Genomic DNA, 19,423 nt, shown 5'->3' with positions numbered 1-19,423 from the left:
ACACTAAGGGGAGAAGATTGTCCTCTTGTCTTTAAAAGTAGATTAACTTTGTTCAAACTGAATAATGGAATGCTTTCAATATGATACAGTATGTTTTGCCTGTCAGGGGACGTACCTAGGATCTCGATTCTAATCGATGCAGATGCCGAGCCCAGAACATTCCTGATTTTGATATCATATGCTCCAGTGTCGGCACGAGTTGCATCCTTGATCACGATACCAGAATAGTCATCACTTGTGGTCTCCACAGACAATTTGGAGGTCATCACCAGCTCCTTTCCATTCTTGAACCATTCGATGGTTGGCAGAGGCTTGGCGATGATTCCTACTCTGAGCCTAATAGAGGATCCGGCTTTGTACTGAACGACATCCAGGTACTCTGGAGGAAGGTCAATGGCTGGTGCACCTGGGAGGAAATAAATTGTACCAGGTTACAGTAGTTCATTCATTTGCCTTCAGTGCCTTCACAATGACTCTTCACTTTCCAACTACTTATTATGACACGTTACATCAGATAACATTTGACTATGAACTCACCACTTGAATCAACACAGGTGACCGGGCCAGCGATGAGAGATGGGTTGCTGACAGAGCCGACTGCATTCCTGGCATAGACTCTGAACTCGTAGGTCTCGTCCTGTGTCAGACCAGACACAGTGAAGGCCATCTCAATGATGTTGGTGAAGTTGGCCTTGACCCATCTGCCGGTGGTAGGATCTCTTCTCTCCAGGTTGTATCCGGTGATCTTGGCTCCTCCGTCATATGGAGGTCTCTGCCAGACAAGACTGACTGAGTTCTTAGTCACCTCTGTGACGCGAACGTTCGCTGGGGGCTCGCAGGCATCAATAGCCAGGATCTCCTCAGAGATTTTGCTGAACTTTCCAATACCAGCAGCGTTCTCAGCTGATACCCTGAACTCGTAGATGTGACCAGGGAAAACGTTGGAGACTCTCCACTGCATGGCTGGGATGCCTGTCTTGTTGACCTTCTGCCACAGAATGCTGCTCCGCTCCTTCATCTGGAGGTGGTATGCGAACACTGTGTTCCCACCGTCCACCACTGGCTCATTCCAGCAGACGGTCAGGCTCTCCCTGGAGACAAAGCTCACCCATGGTGTGGATGGAGGTCCAGGGATGGTGTATGGAAGTTTGATTGTGACTGAATTGGTGTCAATGTGGTCGCCGATGCCGAAGCGATTTTCAGCCTTGATTCTGAATTGATACCCCTCTCCCTTGGTCAGCTTGGTCACCTTGAAAGCACTCCTGGCCACGTTTGATGTCACCTCCTCCCAGTTGGGGGTGCTGGTCTCACGCTTGAGAACCACATAGTTGGTGACGGGGCTTCCTCCGTCGTACAATGGAGGAGACCATTTCAGGCAGACAGTGGTTTCGCCGATGTCTCCAATCTCGATAGGGCCGGTCGGAGCTCCGGGTCTGTCCAGCACCACGACGATAATGAAGATCTTGGTGGTTCCGCCCACGTTGGATGCGGTGATTTCGTACTTGCCAGCATCTGCGGCAGTACTCTCGTTGAGTGTGATGACGAGGCTCTCTGGTGTCACCTCTGTCAGGAGCCTCTGGTGGCCCTTGATGACGACATTGTTCTTGGACATGGACACTTTAGGCATGGGCTTGCCAGTGAGAGGAATCTCAAAGGTCAGGTTGGAGCCTGCTCTCACATAGACACTGTGGTTGGGGTAATTCTTCAGGTCAAACTCTGGAGCCTCTTGTATTTCCTTGACAATAACAGGTACAATCATTTCCTTGGGTTCACTGAGACCAGCGTGGTTCTCAGCACTGACTCTGAAGAAGTACTCGCCACCTTCCCTCAGGCCCTTGATGGTGTGAGTCATGGTCTTCACATTACAACACTTCACCCACTTGGTCTGGCCCTTCTCCAAAGCATCGATGAGGTAGCCAGATACTCTGCTGCCACCATCGTACTCTGGTCGGGTCCAGGCGATGGTAATGGTGTCCTTTGTTACATTTGCAACTCCAAGTTTTGTGGGTGGACTTGGCACCTCTGTAATCTTTGTGCCACTCTTGGCCTCCTGAGGAATGCCCACACCATGCTCATTTTCTCCAATGACCCTCAAGTAATAAACGGCTCCTTCCTGCAGATCCTCCACCTTGTATGACATTGTGCGGCAGTTGTTGGTTACATTTACCCAGGCCTTCTTGCTGGCCTCACGTTTCTCCACATGGTAGGCCATCACAGCATCGCCACCGTCGTTCTCAGGATATTCCCAAGCGAGGGTAGCAGAGTCCCTGGTCACTGCTGTAACCTTCACATTGAGCACTGGTCCAGGAGAGTCAAGGACCTTGACAGCCATGGGCAGTGTTGCAGTTCCTAAAGGTGACTCAATGGTGACTGAGTACTCTCCAGAATCATACCTTGTTGCCTTCTCAATGGTCAGTGATGAGTTGGATTCAGTTACATCAATGGTTCCTCTAACCTTAAGATCAACACCCTCCTTGACCCATGTCGCTGTTGGTGCAGGGTTGCCCTTGAATGGCGCATTCAAAGTGAATGCTGTGCTGTGTGTGACGATCATTACCTTGCGCATTTCAATGTCAACGTCGAATGATGGTGATGATGTTCTGTCCATTGCTGCGGCTGGATCTGAGTTTAGACTACGGGCACCGCTGCCAACCTTGTTTATTGCCTTCACAGAGAACTCATATTCTGCATCTGTCTTCAGTCCAGAAATGGTGAACTCCAGACTCTTAGTGAGAGGAATGGCCTCAACCCAGCTTGCCAGTTCCTCTGGTGATTCCTCCTCTTCCTCCTCTTCCTCATATTCTTCTTCTTCTTCCTCCTCCTCTGCTTTGCGGATGAAGTCTCTGTACTCTACACTGTAGCCAAGGATTACAGCACCGCCATTCTCTGTAGGTGCTCTCCACGCAATGCTAACAGTGTCCTTGGTGGAGTTGAGGATCTTTGGCTTGGTTGGGCGTGAAGGCACAATAAGAGCATCCAATGCTCTGACGACTGCAGATGCCTCACTTGGGGGACTCATGCCAGCAGCATTCTCAGCAATGACTCTGAAATCATATTCGCACATCTTGCGCAGTTTAGTTGCTACTGTTGTGCATTCAGTGACTAGCTCCCTGTTTACACGCACCCAGCGCATTCCTGTCTTTTCACGACGCTCAATCACGTATCCTGCGAGAGGACTGCCTCCATCACAGAATGGTGGGGACCAGGTGAGCGTCATTGAATCTCCAGTTACAGCAGTGACATCAACACTAGTGGGAGCGGTCGCAACTGTGTATGGATCCGTTACCTTGATAGCTTCACACTCCAGGGCCTCGCCACGTCCATACTTGTTGACAGCCAGAACCCTGAAGATGTACTCGTTGCCCTTGAGCAATCCCGTGACCTTGTAATTTGTTCTTGTGAGGTCTCCCTTCAGTTGTGTCCAGGCCAGACGGCTGGTCTCACGCTTCTCAACAATGTAGTGTGTGATGTCAGCACCACCAGCCTCCTGAGGTGGACCCCATGAAAGATTGCATTCCACAGCATTAAGGCCTGTGATCTCTAGAGGTCCTGCTGAGGGACCTGGCTTATCAATGATCACACAGTCGACAGGCATTGTGACTGTACCAGCAATATTCTGCAAGGTCAGGACATACTGGCCAGAGTCTCTTCTGATGCAGTCCTTCACAGTGAGAGAGGTGCTGGTATCAGTTGAAACGATCTGGATTCTGGCTCTCAATTCAATTTCTTTACCATCCTTCTTCCAAGAGATGACGGGAGCAGGGCGTCCGGCAATGTCAGCGTTGATCTTCAGTGTTTCTCCTGCCTTTACAACCACTGCTTCTCTGAACTTGACATCCATCATGATGCGTGGTGGGTCCACATCATCTTTGGCAGTGATGGAACCAGTGTTCCAAGATGGTATACTGAACAATCCAGCTGCATTCTTGGCAATGACACGGAAGTCATACTGGCTGTTCTCTGTGAGGCCAGTCACATCATAATAGGTCTCAGGAACATTGGTGAAGTTGCATCTTGCCCAGCGGCCTTCAGGAAGATCTCTGCGTTCAATGATGTATCCAGACACTTTGGCTCCGCCATCATACTCTGGTTTATCCCAAGACAGAGAAACAGAACTCCTAGTAACCGCAGTGGCCACAAGTGTACCTGGAGGGTCGCATGGATCTCTGGCTGCTACAGCTTCACAAGCCTTGCTGCATTTTCCAATACCAGCAATGTTCTCTGCATAGACACGGTACTCATACGACATACCCTCCTCAATGCTATTGACTTTGTACTCGGTGTCTTTGATCATGCTTCTGTTCATCTTGTTCCAGAGGATGCTGGTGCGTTCCTTTCTCTCCAGGTGATAGCCCAGAACAGTGCTCCCTCCATCAGCAACAGGCTCGTTCCAAGTCACAATCATGTAGGACTTGGTGGCCAGTTTCACTATGGGAGTGGAAGGGGGTCCAGGCTGCTTGAAGTTGTACTGAGCGGTGATTCCAGGGGAGTCCAGATGCGAACTCTTTCCATAACGGTTAACAGCATAGATACGGAACTGGTACTCTGCGCCATGTGTCAGTCGTGAAGCCTTCAAAGATGTTCTGGCTACATTGCTGGCAACGATCTGCCATTCTTGACTGTTTGTGTCTCTCTTCTCAACAATGTAGCCGCTGATGGAGCAGCCACCATCGTAAGCTGGTGGAGACCAGGACAGTGTGATGCTGTCTGAAGTTACAGCATCCACTTTAACAGCTTTAGGTGGACTTGGTTTGTCAAGGACCACAACTCCAATATCTGCTGTGACTGTGCCAACTGGGTTGGCCAGGACGATCTGATATTTTCCGACATGTTCTTTGCCTGCCTCCAAGATGACGATCTTGGAAGAGGTTGCTGTGTTAAGGATGGTCAGTGATGATGTCTGCTTCAGAGGAAGGTTGTCCTTCTTCCAGGATACAACAGGCTTAGGCCTACCTCTCACTGGCACCTCAATTGTCAGATCATCACCAGCCTTAACACTGTATGTGTTGAACTGCAGGTTCACAGATGGCTCAATATCAACATCCTTTGCCACTACAGGCACTCCCAGATCCTTAGGCTCACTCTTTCCCTTCTCATTTATTGCAAGAACTCTGAATAAATAGGAATCGCCAGTATTCAAGTTAGGAACAGTGGCTTCAGTAAGAGGCACCTTGACTGTGCATGCTGTGCCCCATTTATCACCAGTCTTTGTATTGTATTCAACATTATAGCACATGACCTTGCTACCACCGTCATGAGCAGGTTTCTCCCAGTGGAGTGACACGCTGGTCTTGGTGACATCAATGACTGTGACCTTGCTTGGTGGCATGGGCACCTCAGAAACCTTGATTTCTTTGGTTTCAACCGTCTGCCCTTGGCCATACTCATTCACAGCACAGACTCTGAAATAGTACATGCCTCCTTCAGGCAGCTCATCAATCTTGAACATGTTTGCAGTGCAGTTACTGCTGACAGCGGTGTAGGCCTTCCTGACAGACTCTCTCTTCTCCACAATGTAGTTTGTAATCTTAGCTCCACCATCAATTAGTGGAGTATCCCAGGTAAGAGTCACTGAATCTTTCTTGATCTCTTTGACAGTGAAGGTCTGTGGTGCACTTGGTGTATCCAGAATCCTCACAGCAACAATAGCAGATTTGGTTCCGCTGTCGTTCTCCAGGGTCAGTGAGTATTTGCCACTGTCGAAGCGGTTGACGCCGTCAATGACAAGCATAGTGTATGAGCTAGTGGATTCAATCGTAACACGTTCAGAGATAACTCCTTCCACCTTCTCCCATTTCACAGCAGGCTCTGGCCTTCCACGAATGGGGACAAATAGACGCAGACTTCCACCAGCACGGACAGAGACAACCTTTCTGAGTTCAGCGTCCAGCTCGATCTCAGGTGCTTCTATCTTGTCAGAGGTGACCACGGTGCTATGTACTTTAGCTGCTTCTCCCACCCCTTCTGAGTTGATGGCACAGACACGGAACTGGAACTCTACGCCCTCCTTCAGGTCTGTGATTGTGAGTTTAGTAGCCTGAATACCAGTGGGTGGAGTGCACGTGGTCCATTCCTTTCCAACCACTGGTGCTACTTCTGCCTCCTCCTCCTCCTCGTACTCCTCGTCCTCCTCCTCCTCTGTGCCTGGTGTGTACTCCCTCATCTCAACAATGTAGCCCTTAACGTAAGCGCCACCATCGGAATCAGGTTTGCCCCAGGATAGAGAGACAGTGGACTTGGTGTAGTCTGTCACCTTAGGGTGGTGTGGAGGTCCAGGTGGTGTGGGGGCATCAGAAGCTCTGTAGAACATGGACAGTTCACTCAAGTCTCCCATTCCAGCCTCATTCTCAGCAGCCACACGGAACTCATAAAAGTGATCCGTCATGAGCCCTGTGACTTTGAAGTGGGTCTCGGTGACCTTCTGCCTGTTGCACTTGGTCCACCTCACACCATCCTTATCACGTTTCTCAAGGTGGTAACTGTCAATGTCTGCTCCACCAGTTTGGTCTGACGCAGACCATGTCAGAACCATAGAGTCCTTTGTGATCTGGCTTGCCTCAGGAGTTCCAGGAGCGCTAGGTGGCTTGTATGGATTACGTGCAATCACAGGTTCAGACAACAGGAAATCTCCAGTACCATATTTGGTGACTGCTCTGACTCTGAAGATATATTCATTTCCAGTCATTAGGTTGAGCACTTTGTAGTACAGAGTCTGGACACTGGGTGCAACGATGGTCCAGGACAGTCTGCTGGTCTCCCTCTTCTCCAGGATGTAGTGGGTGATGTTAGCTCCACCATCCAGAGCTGGCTCTGCCCATGCTAGAGTGCACCTGTCAGCCATAACCCCAGTCACAGTGATAGATCCAGCAGGAGGACCTGGTTTATCCAGGACCTTTACATCTATTGGAATGGTTTTCACACCACCCAGGTTTGTGAGCTGGAGGTCATAGTGACCACCGTCCAGCTTGGTAACATCCTTGATGGTCAGAGCTGCACGCTTCTGAGTGGTTTTCACTTCAAAGCGCAGGGCCTTGACCATCTCCTTGCCCTCCTTCAACCAGACCACATCAGGGATTGGTTTTCCATGGATGTCAGCATTCAGAAGCAGGTTTTCTCCAGCATTGATAACAATAACGTCGTTATATTTGGGATCCATTGATACTGTGGGTGCTTCAATTTCATCAGTAGCAGTGATGGGTCCAGAGCTGTAAGATGGCGGACTAAAGGTTCCCGCTGCATTTCTGGCAATTACTCTGAATTCATACTGCTCATTTTCTGTCAGTCCAGTGCTGGTATACTCTGTCTCAATGATATTGGTGAAGTTGGCTCTGACCCAGCGACGCTCTTCAGAGGCCAGGTCTTTCCTCTCCACCACATATCCATTTATTTTGCTGCCACCATCATACTCAGGCTTCGTCCACTTAATCTTAATAAGGTTCTTAGAGATAGTTACAGCCTCTGGAGTTCCAGGAGGATCACAGGGGTCACGGGCAACAAAGGACTCAGAAGTTTTGCTGCACCTGCCGACACCAACTATGTTTTCACCAGAGACCCTGAATTCATATCCAATACCCTCCTCCAGATTGCAGATCTTGAATTGAGTATCAGTGATTAAGGTCTTGTTCAGTTTATTCCAAAGGATGCTGCTCCGTTCCTTGCTCTCCAGATGGTAGCCAGTAACTGTGCTGCCACCATCATTGACAGGTTCATTCCATTCAACGATCATCATCTCCTTTGTACCAGACGCGACACGAGGCGTTCCAGGAGGTCCAGGTACTTTGTATGGGTACTGCACCACGATGGCCTTGGAGTCCAGAGATGCACCCTTTCCATATCTGTTTTCAGCCATAATTCTGAACTGATACTCAGCACCAGTCTTCAGCTTTGTGACCTTGATGGCTAGTCTAGCAAGTTGTGAAGTGACTGTCTGCCATTCTTGAGTGTTTGTGTCTCTCTTCTCAACTATGTAGTTCTTCACCTGGCATCCACCTGTGTACTGTGGAGGCTCCCAGGAGAGATGGACGAAGGAGTTACTCACTTCAAGAACCTTTAGTGGACCTGTTGGTGGGCCGGGCTTGTCAAGGATAATGACACCCATATCTAGACTGAATGTGCCAACACTGCTAGTTGCGGTTACGTGGTATTTGCCAAAGTGCTCTCTGCTTGCTTCGATTATCTCGAGGCCAGTTGTTGTGGGTGTGTTAATCACATTGAGACTGGATGTAAGCTTCAGAGGCAGACCATCTTTAGTCCATGCGATTTTAGGTTTGGGCCTGCCAATTACAGGGAAGTCAACCTTCAGATCTTTTCCAGCTAATACACTGTAAGTGCTGAACTGCATCCTGATGCTTGGCTCGATGGTCATATCGTTAGCAATGACGGGTGTAGCAAGTTGCTTGGGCTCACTCTTTCCCTTCTCATTATGAGCAATGATACGGAACAGATACTCTGTTCCAGTTGTCAGGGCTGTGACAGTGCCCTCGCATGCTGTGCCCTTGACATTTGCTACAACTCCCCACTTATCTGTGCCTTTAGGCAGCATCTCAATAAGGTAGCCAGCAATCCTGCTGCCTCCATCATGCTCTGGTTTCTCCCAGGCCAGAGATGCAGTTGTTTTTGTGACATCAGTAAGGAAGACTTTTCCAACAGGCAGAGGCGCTTCAGAGACCTTGGAAGCCGCCTTGGTTTCAACAGACTGACCAACACCAAACTCATTTTCAGCCATAACTCTGAAGTAGTACATAGCCCCCTCCACCAGGTTGTCAACCTTGAAAGTTGTCTTGGTGCATTTGGTGGAGACATTGGCATATGCTTTCCTGGTTGATTCACGTTTATCAATGACATAGTTCTTTATCTTGGAGCCACCATCAACCAATGGTGCGTCCCAAACAAGAGTGACAGAGTCCTTCTTGATGTCTTGTACAACCAGTTTCGAAGGAGCTCCAGGTGTATCCAGGACCTTAACAGCTACAAACTCAGAAACCGTGCAACTGCTGTTTGTTAGGGTCAGTGTGTATTTTCCTGAGTCATTCCTGTCACATGAGTCGATGGCCAGAAGAGTGTGGTCAAGAGCCTTCTCAACCACTGCCTTCTCAGGCAGCTCTGCTTCATCCTTAGTCCACATGATCTCAGGAGTAGGTCTGCCCTTGAATGGAACATTGATTCTGACAGACGCTCCTGCTTTCACAACAATGCCCTTCCTCAGTTCAGAATCCAGGCTAATGAGTGGTTCGACCAACTTCTCCTCTGGCTTGGCTGTCCCTGAGATGGCAGCTGGCTCACCAACTCCCAGCTTGTTCAGGGCACACACCTGAATCTTGTATTCTTGACCCTCTGTGAGGTTCGTAATTTCATATTTGTTGACACGCAGCCCAGTGGGTGGAGTCACCATAGTCCACTCTTCTTCCTCAGCCTTGCAGACTTCTACAATGAATCCCTGGATGGCGGTGCCACCATCAGACAGGGGCTTGCCCCATGACACTGTGATGGAGGTCTTGGTAGTGTCAATCACATTTACATATGCTGGTGCTCCAGGCTTATACTTGGGATCACTGGCCTTGTAGTATGAAGTTGGCAGGGATGGCTCACCCACTCCGGCCACATTCTCAGCAGTCGCTCTGAACTCGTACTCATGACCAGTGGAGAGGCCTGTCACTCTGAAAGAGAGGTCAGTGACCTTCTGCCTGTTGCATCTGGTCCATCTGATTCCAATTCTGTCTTTCTTCTCAATGATATAGCCTGTGACTTCACTGCCACCATCATTCTCAGGAGCTGTCCAGGTGATTGTCATACCATCATGGGCAATGTTGGATACGTCCTCAATGTGAGGGGGGCCAGGAGGAACAAATGGAGTCTTCATGATCACTCCTCCAGACTCCAAAGGCTCACTGACTCCATAGCTGTTGACAGCCATGACACGGAACATGTAATCGTTGCCTTCCAGCAGTTTGGTTACTTTGTAGCATGTTGTGTTGCAGCTGTTAGAAACCACAGTCCAAGCCAAACGGCTGGTCTCTCTCCTTTGAATGAGGTAATGTGTAATGGGACTGCCTCCGTCATGCTGTGGGGCCTGCCATACCAGTGTGCATCTGTCTTCAGCTACTCCAGTGATGTGGAGAGGTCCTTCACATGGGCTAGGTATGTCCAGGACCACAACCTTGAATGGTATGGTCTCAGTGCCAGCTACATTTGTCAGCTGAAGTGTATAAAGTCCACCATCCATTCTAATTGCTTCCTTAATAACAATCATAGCATGGTTGTCTGTGTCCTTAATCTCAAGTCTAAGTGTATTTATGATTGGCTTCTCATCCTTGAACCACTTGATTGTGGGCAGTGGCTTGCCACGGACATCAGCGTCAAGCTTGAATGTATCTCTGGCATGGACTACAATTGTCTTGGTGAAAGCAGGGTCAATGGAGAAACTAGGTACAATCACCTCATCACTTGCAATGATTGCTCCACTGTTCAAGGACGGCTTGCTGATGGTGCCGACAGCATTTTTAGCGATGACTCTGAAATCGTATTGCGCGTTTTCAGTCAGGCCAGTGACAGTGAACTTGGTCTCAATCACGTTAGTAAAGTTGGCCCTTATCCAACGACCCTCTGGCAGATCACGTTTTTCCACAGTGTAACCGGTAATATTACTACCACCATCATACTCAGGCTTGGTCCACTCGATGACAATGGTGTCTTTAGTCACACGGATGGCTTCTGGAGTACCAGGAGGGTCACATGGGTCACGTGCAACACAGCCCTCAGAGAGCTTGCTGCATCTGCCAATGCCGACAATATTCTCAGCATAAACTCTGTATTCATATTCAACTCCCTCCTCCAAGGGGTAGCTCTTGAAGGTGGTATCATGAATGAGAGACTTGCTGATCTTCACCCAAAGAATACTGTTTCTCTCTTTCCTCTCAAGATGGTAGCCAAGGACAGGGCTGCCTCCATCTACGACAGGCTCATTCCACTCAACATTCATGTAGTCCCTAGATAGAGAGGCGATGAAGGGAGTGCCAGGGGGACCAGGCTCTTTGTATGGGTACTGAGCAACAACACATTTTGAATCCAGACCGTAACTCTTGCCATGACGGTTCTGAGCAATGATTTTGAACTGATATTCAGCTCCAGTCTTTAGCCTGGGCACTTTGATAGAGGTTCTTGCACAGTTTACGCTGACACTCTCCCATACGTTTGTTGTGGTGTCTCTCTTCTGCACAATGTAGTTAGAGATCTGGCAGCCACCGTTGTACTTTGGTGGGGCCCATGAGATGGTCACACTCTGGGTTGTGATTTCATCAAACTTCACAGGGCCAGTGGGAGGTCCAGGCTTGTCAAGAACAATGATTTCAAGTGATATATCTTTCTTTCCAGCAGAATTGGTGGCGTTGATGCTGTACATGCCACCATCATCACCAGTTACCTCCTTCATGCTCAGTGTTGTGTGTTTAACTGTGTTAACAATGTTGACTCTGGTTGTGAACTTCAAAGGAGCACCATCTTTAGTCCATGTGATTGTTGGTTTAGGACGTCCAACGATTGGTATGACAACATCCATATCTTTGCCCACCATTACACTGTAACTGCTGAATGCTGGTCTAATATCTGGCTCAAAGACTAGGTCCTTGGTCATCACATGGCTAGCGAGGACCTTGGGATCACTTTTACCCTTCTCATTGATAGCTGTGACTCTGAAAATATACTCCTCTCCTGCATTCAGATTGGTAACAGTAGTCTCCATTGTCTTGAATGTGTTAACACCATTCCATTTGTCCTGGCCCTTAAGCTGCACTTCAAGCAGGTACTGCATGACTCTGCTTCCACCATCATACTCAGGCTTCTCCCAGGCTAGAGAGATGCTGGACTTGGTTTGGTCAGTAACTAGTAGATTCTTTGGGCACTGAGGGACCTCTGAGACCTTAAGAGGATCAGCGGTTCCTGCAGGCATGCCTACACCGTGTTCATTCTCAGCCCTGACTCTGAAGTAATAACTACAGCCTTCCTGAAGAGACTCAACCTTCCACGAGAGTTCATGACAATTTGTTACTACAGCTGCATATGTCTTGCGTGTGCTTTCTCTCTTTTCAACAATGTAGTTTTTGATCTTGGCTCCTCCATCCAAGAGAGGTGGTTCCCAAGCCAGGGTCACTGACTGGTTTGTGATTTCTTGGACCTTCAGATTGGCTGGAGCGCTTGGCGTGTCAAGAACACGGACCACAACATAAGCAGATGTAGTTCCACTTGAATTTTCTGCGGTGACTGTATATTTTCCACTGTCAAATCTGCTCATCTTGTCAATCACCAAGGATGTGTAACTGCTGGTCACTTCAACCTGAGCACTCTCCTTGAGTGGAGCTTCATCTTTGTCCCATGTAATGGTAGGAGTGGGCCTTCCTCTGACGGGAATGAACAGTCTGAGGGAAGTTCCTGCCTTGACAGATACAATCTTCCTGAGCTCTGGGTCAATGTCAAGGTCTGGCTCTTCTGCCCTGTCCTGTGCAATTATGGCTTCAGAGACATCGGCAGGCTCGCCGACTCCAACTTTGTTGATGGCACATATTCTTAACTTGTATGCCTGGCCCTCCTTCAAGTTTGTGACTTCGAACTTGGTCTTCTTGATGCCTGCTGGTGGTGTGCACATGGTCCATTCCTCGGCCGGTGCATCTGCATCAGGAGCCTCTGCTAGTGGTTCTGGAGTTGCTGTAGTGGTACAACACTCAACTATGTATCCTTGAATCTCACAGCCTCCATCCTCGACTGGTTTACCCCATGAGAGGAACACTGATGTTTTGGTTGTGTCAGTAACTCTGGGGTGGTATGGTGCACCAGGTCTGAAGATAGGATCTAAAGCCTTGTAGAACACAGTGGCGGAGCTTGGAGCACCGACACCAGCGACATTCTCAGCAGCCACTCGGAATTCATACAGATGGCCTTCGAGGAGCCCAGTGACCTTGAATGTTAAGTCAGTGACTGTTGTTCTGTTGCATCTGGTCCACCTCACGCCTTCCTTATCATGTTTCTCAATGACATATCCAGTGATGGGACTTCCTCCAACCTCAGATGGGGCCTCCCAGGAAAGCTTCATGGAGTCCTTCTTAATTTCTGAAATCTCCAAGTTCTTTGGTGAATCAGGAACCACATATGGATCTTTGATGGTAACAGCAGCAGACAGAAGTGGTGCACCAACTCCAAATGTATTCACAGCACGGACTTTGAAGGTGTACTCATTTCCTTCCAGGAGCTTAGTAATCTTCAGACAGGTGTTCTCCACTTTATTGTCTACCACAGTCCAGACCAGTCTGCTGGTCTCTCTCCTCTCCACAATGTAGTGAGAGATTTTGCTGCCACCATCTTGGAGAGGTGGTTTCCAGGCAACACAGCATCTATCTATAGCGACTCCTGTGATGACCAGAGGGCCCTCTGGTTCTCCGGGTTTATCTAAAACCACCACATCGATTTGCACACCCTTCTCACCTCCTGGATTCTTCACCAACAGAGTGTACTGGCCTCCATCAGCCAGTTTGGCCTCCTTCACACTGATAAAGGCCTTTGTACTTGTGTTTTTAATCTCTCTGTGGATTGTGTTGCCAAGCTCTTGTTCACCCTTCAACCACTGGATAGAGGGCAGTGGTTTGCCATGAACATCTGCATCAATCTTGAAGCTGTCTCCAGCACTGATCACCAGAGTCTTTGTGTACTCTGGGTCAATACTGATGCGTGGTGGGTCAATCTCATCCGTGGCAGTGATTGGACCAGTGCTGTAAGAGGCCAAACTGAAAACTCCAGCAGCATTTCTGGCAATGACACGGAACTCATACTTATTATTCTCCACAAGGCCTGTGGCAGTATATTCTGTCTCAATGACATTAGTGAAGTTAGCCTTCAGCCAACGGCCCTCTGGCAGCTCCTTCTTCTCCACTATATAGCCAGTGACCTTTGCTCCACCATCATACTCTGGTTTGGTCCAAACAATAGTGACAGAGGCCTTGGAAATCTTGGTGGCTTCAGGGGTGCCAGGAGGGTCGCATGGGTCTCTAGCAATAACACCCTCACACACTTTGCTTGCTTTTCCAATTCCAACAATGTTTTCAGCATAGACTCTGTATTCATATTCCATTCCAGCCTCCAGGCCAGTGGTCTTGTAGGTTTGTTCAGCAATAATAGATTTGTTTAATTTGACCCAGAGAATGCTGTTTCTTTCTTTACGGTCTAGGTGATAGCCCAGGATAGGGCTTCCTCCATCCATGACTGGCTCATTCCAAAGCACCACCATGCTGTCCTTAGTTGCGAATGGAACAGAAGGTGTTCCTGGAGGTCCTGGGAGTTTGTATGGATATTGAGCCACAACGAGAGGAGAGAGAAGAGCTGGACCCTTTCCATACCTGTTCTCGGCTGTAATTCTGAACTGATACTCTGAGCCAGTCTTCAGTCTGCCAGCCTTGACCGTTGTCCTGGCTAGATTAGGATTTACAACCACCCATACATTGGCTCCTGTGTCTCTCTTCTCCACAATGTACTTGTTGATGGTACAGCCACCCGCATAAGCTGGTGGGCTCCAGGAGAAGGTGACACTGTCAGCAGTGACCTGGTCTATCTTAACTGGACCGCCTGGCTGACCAGGTTTGTCAAGAACGACAACACCAAAGTCTGCTGCAGTCTCTCCAGCTGTGCTTGAAAGGTTGATGCGGTATTGTCCCACATTCTCTCTTGCAGCCTCCTTAATATTAAGGGACAGCATTGTGTCTGTGGCTCCAATGTTTACATTGTCAGTTCTCTTCAGAGGCTGACCATCCTTTATCCAGGATACTGCTGCTTTAGGACGTGCAACGTATGCAATGTCAACATTCAGGTCTTCCCCTGCCAGCACACTGAATGTGTTGAATATAAGTTTGACAGCTGGAGCAATCACAAGGTCTTTAACAATGACAGGCACACCGATTTGACGTGGGTCACTGGCTCCCTTCTCATTTTTGGCTGACACACGGAACATGTATTCTTCACCTGTAACAAGATTAGGAATGGTAGTCTCCGTCTCTTTAACAATGCAATGCTGGGTCCACTTCTCAACACCCTTAGGCTGGATCTCAATAACATAGCAGCCGATTCTGCTGCCACCATCATGTTCTGGCTTCTCCCAGGTCAGGGTGACACTACTTTTGGTAACATCCTTGAGGGTGACTTTGCCAGGTGGTGATGGTTTCTCAGACACCTTGACTGATTCACCTGACTCAATAGGGAGACCAATGCCATATTCATTCTCTGCCAAAACTCTGAAGTAATAATTGCATCCTTCCTGGAGATTGTCAACTGTGAAGTTGGTTTGGTGGCAATTAGCACTGACTGTGGCATATGCTTTTCTTGTTGATTCACGCTTTTCAACAATGTAGTTCTTAACCTTAACTCCTCCTTCATTTATTGGTGGTTCCCAAACCAGTGAGACAGACTCTTTTGTAATAGCACTGATCTTCAGATTCTGTGGCGCGCTTGGTGTGTCAAGCACCTTGACTTGAACTGTAGCTGTCTTGGATCCAGAAGGGTTCTCAACTGTGAGGTTGTACTTTCCACTGTCAAATCTGTTGACATTGTCAATAACAAGCAATGTGTATGATGATGTGGTATCGATAGTTGCCCTCTCGACAGGCTCACCATCTTCCTTGGTCCAATTGGCCACAGGGGTCGGTCTTCCTCTGATAGGCACAAACAGCCTTAGTGAACAACATGCTCTGATGCTAATAGTCTTGCGGAGTTCAGCATCCAAGTCCATCTCAGGTGGGAGGAGCCTGTCCTCAGCCTTAGCATTGTCAGGCACAGGTGCTGCCTCTCCAATTCCCTCACTGTTCACAGCAGAGATGTTGATCATGTACTCCTGGTTCTCCTTCAGGTCGATAATAGTGAATGAGGTGGCAAGAAGTCCTTCTTTGGGTGTCACAATGGTCCATTCCTCATCCTCCTCCTTCTCGGTTGGGATGCAGGTCTCCACAATGTAACCAGTAATGTCAGAGCCGCCATCATACAAAGGCTTGTTCCAGGCAACTGTGATGGAAGACTTGGTCGTGTCCAGGATTCTGGGGTTCTGGGGAGTCCCTGGTTCGTACAATACATCAGTGGCCTTGTAGAATGGACTGGCTTCACTTGGTGCACTCAATCCAGCAGCATTTTCAGCAGTGACTCTGAATTTATATTCATGTCCTACCACAAGGGCTGCTACTTTGAACTGCAGATCCTTGACCTTCCTCTTGTTGCATTTGACCCAACGGAGGCTGATCTTGTCCTTCTTCTCAATGTTATAGTTTGTGATGGGGCTGCCTCCATCTTCTGCAGGAGCTTGCCACATTAGTATCATTGAATCTTTGGTAATAGCTGTCACTTCAGGTTTTATTGGTGGACCTGGAGCCTTGTATGGGTTGTCAGCAATGGTAGGCTCGGAATCAAGAGTTTCACCAACTCCATATTTATTTACAGCCATTACTCTGAAGATGTATTCATTTCCTTTGAGCAGGTGGGTTACCTTAAGCTGTGTTACCTGCAGCTCTGTAGCTACAGCAGTCCATGCCAGTCTGCTTGACTCACGCTTTTGAACCACATAACCTTCAATCTTGGCACCACCATCATCTTCAGGTGGGGCCCATGTCAGTACACAGTCATCAGCTGTGAGATCGGACACCGCAAGAGGTCCGAGTGGTGGGCCGGGCCTATCGAGCACTTTCACATTGAAGATGTGTTTAACAAATCCACCAATATTAGTGGCAGTCAAGACAAATTCGCCTCCATCTGTTCTTCCAGAGTCCTTGTTGACCAGAGTGGTAGTCAGGTCAGTGTACCTAATATTTAGCTTCATTGTGTTCTCTATCTCCTTTCCATTCTTGGTCCATGCCATGGATGGGATTGGCTGTCCAGCAATGTCAGCATCAAGCTTAAAGCTCTCGCCTGACTTCAAAAGAACTACATCCTTGAAGATCGCATCAACCATAATGCGTGGCTCAACAATGTCATCCTTGCAAGTTATTGGATCTGAAGGTTCGGATGGCACACTGACAGCACCAGCTGAGTTTCTGGCAATAACACGGAACTCATAGGAAGCATCCTGAGTCAGTCCGCTGACAGTGAAGGTGGTTTCAACGATGTTGGTGAAGTTGGCTCTAACCCAGCGACCAGCACCCACGTCCCTCTTCTCCACAGTAAAGCCAGTGAGCTTAAAACCACCATCATACTCGGGCCTTGTCCACTGAATAGTGATGGTATTTTTGTTGACGAGGATAGGCTCAGGCTGACCCGGAGGGTCCACAGGATCCAAGGCCAGTATTGGCTCAGAGGCCTTGCTAGGCTTACCGATGCCAGCCAAGTTCTCAGCCGTGACACGGAACTCATAGGCAACTCCAGGTTCAAGCCCAGTGGTTTTGAAGATGTTTCCTTTCACAATACCTTTGCTGATCTTCAGCCACATGATGCTGCTTCGCTCTTTCCTCTCAAGGTGATATCCAATGACCGCATTTCCTCCATCATTCACAGGCTCATTCCAGCCAATAGTCATTGTGTCCTTGGTGAAAGATTCAACCTTAGGAGTACCAGGGGGTCCAGGAGCCTTGAATGGATAAGCAGCCACCACTGACTCTGAGGTAATGGGAGGTCCAACACCATATCTGTTTTTGGCCTTCACTCTGAACTGGTATTCTGAGTTGGTGGTCAGACGGATGGCTTTGAACATGGTGCGGATGACAGTGGAAGAAAGTTCAGTCCATGTTTGGCTCGTGGTGTCCCTGATTTCAACCACATAGTTGTTGATTGGAACACCTCCATCATTCACGGGAGTATCCCAGGCGAAGATGCAATAGGTACGAGTAATCTCCACAATCTTTATTGGCCCCTTGGGTGGCCCAGGAACGTCGTGTACCTTAACAAAGATGTTGTCTGACACAGAGCCAATGATGTTCTTTCCTGTCATGGTGTATGTGCCACTGTCAGATCTGATGCACTCATTGATGGTCAAGATAACTGTGGCACCAGCGGTCTCCACATTGGTTCTCTGCGTGAGCTTCAGGGCTCCTCCATCCTTCTGCCATGAGACAGTTGGTTTAGGTCGTCCCATAACTGGAATCTCAACCTTGATGTTGTCTCCTGCCTTCGCAATGACAGTCTTCTGGCACACACCACGCATGTCAAACTCAGGTAGGAAAGTGGAGTCCTTGATAGTGATGGTCTTGCTCTCACGAGGAGCACTTCTACCAGAATGGTTGACGGCCATAACACGGAAGATGTACTCTTCATTCTCATTGAGGTTCTTCACTAAGAAGTCCATAGTCTTGACAGTGTTCACATGGGCCCACTGGTCAGTTCCTTTCTTCTGGGCTTCAAGTACATATCCGGTCACTCTGCTTCCACCATCAAACTTGGGTTTGGTCCATGCCAGGCTCACAGAGCTCTTAGTGATGTCAGTAGGAATGATACTCTCTGGAGGAGTGGGTGCCTGCGATGCCCGGATTGGGTCGTTAGTTTCAACGGGTTCACCGATGCCATACTCATTTTCAGCACACACTCTAAAGTAGTATTCACAGCCTTCTCCCAAATCAGGGATCTTAGCTGAAGTGGTTGGGCATTTTGTAATGACTGTGGCATATGCCTTGCGTGTCGATTCCCTCTTCTGAACGATGTAGTTGGTGATCTTGGCGCCACCGTCGATGAGGGGCATCTCCCACTGCAGAGTGATGCTCTCCTTGTCCATGTGTATTGGTTTCAGGTTGATTGGAGGTCCAGGTGAATCCAGAACTCTTACATTGATGTCGACACTCTTCTTTCCTGCTGAGTTTTCAAGGGTAAGCTCATATTTTCCTGCATCAGTCCTTTTGCTGTCAGGGATGAGCAGCATGGTGAATGACTCAGTGCTGTCAATGACAGCGCGTGGAACAGGACCGTTCTCCTTGGTCCAGGTGACGGTGGGAGCAGGGCGTCCCTTAATTGGCACAAATAGACGAACGGAGCAGCCTGCCCTGACAACCAGGGTTCTCCTCAGCTCAACGTCCAGCTCCAGATCAGGCTCAGCTTCTCGCTCTATGATCTCAACCAGCTCCTGAGTCTCAGCAGCTTCACCCACTCCCTCAGCATTCACAGCACTGATTCTGAAGTTATATTTAGCTCCCTTTTCCAGCTCAGGAACAACAAACTCTGTGATTCTGAGTGGGGAAGATGGTGTGTCCTTGACCCATTCCTCTGTTCCGTCCTTCTTGTGTTCAATGATGTATCCAGTAACTGGCAGGCCACCATCATCCAAGGGTTTACCCCAGTTCAGAGTGGCACAAGTATTGGTTGTATCTGTAACTCTTACGTTAACAGGAGGTCCAGGCACATCTGAGACAAAAAAGAGAAATGATCAGTACTGTTTCAGTAAAATAAGGAATATTGCAGCATTAACAAAGTGTCACAATACAGTTGA

At 48.6% G+C, this 19,423-nt stretch overlaps 1 protein-coding gene across 5 annotated transcripts in view; it reads right to left on the bottom strand.

Moving 5' to 3' along the window:
- ttn.1 (titin, tandem duplicate 1) overlaps positions 1-19,423 on the bottom strand; it is a 127,632-nt gene that overhangs the window by 25,620 nt on the left and 82,589 nt on the right. For all 5 annotated transcript variants that reach the window (XM_084085146.1, XM_084085147.1, XM_084085145.1 and 2 more), the window contains 2 exons: positions 538-19,338; positions 116-406 (listed from right to left, as the gene is read on the bottom strand). In XM_084085146.1, the coding sequence (XP_083941272.1) occupies positions 116-406; positions 538-19,338 (19,092 nt within the window). The remainder of the gene's footprint in view (positions 1-115; positions 407-537; positions 19,339-19,423) is intronic.

The sequence above is a fragment of the Gymnoscopelus microlampas genome (assembly GCF_963454915.1).
Source record: "Gymnoscopelus microlampas genome assembly, chromosome: 17".
NCBI lineage: Eukaryota > Metazoa > Chordata > Actinopteri > Myctophiformes > Myctophidae > Gymnoscopelus > Gymnoscopelus microlampas.
The sequence above is the reverse complement of the archived record's forward strand: the minus strand, read 5'-3'. Positions and strand labels throughout refer to the sequence as shown.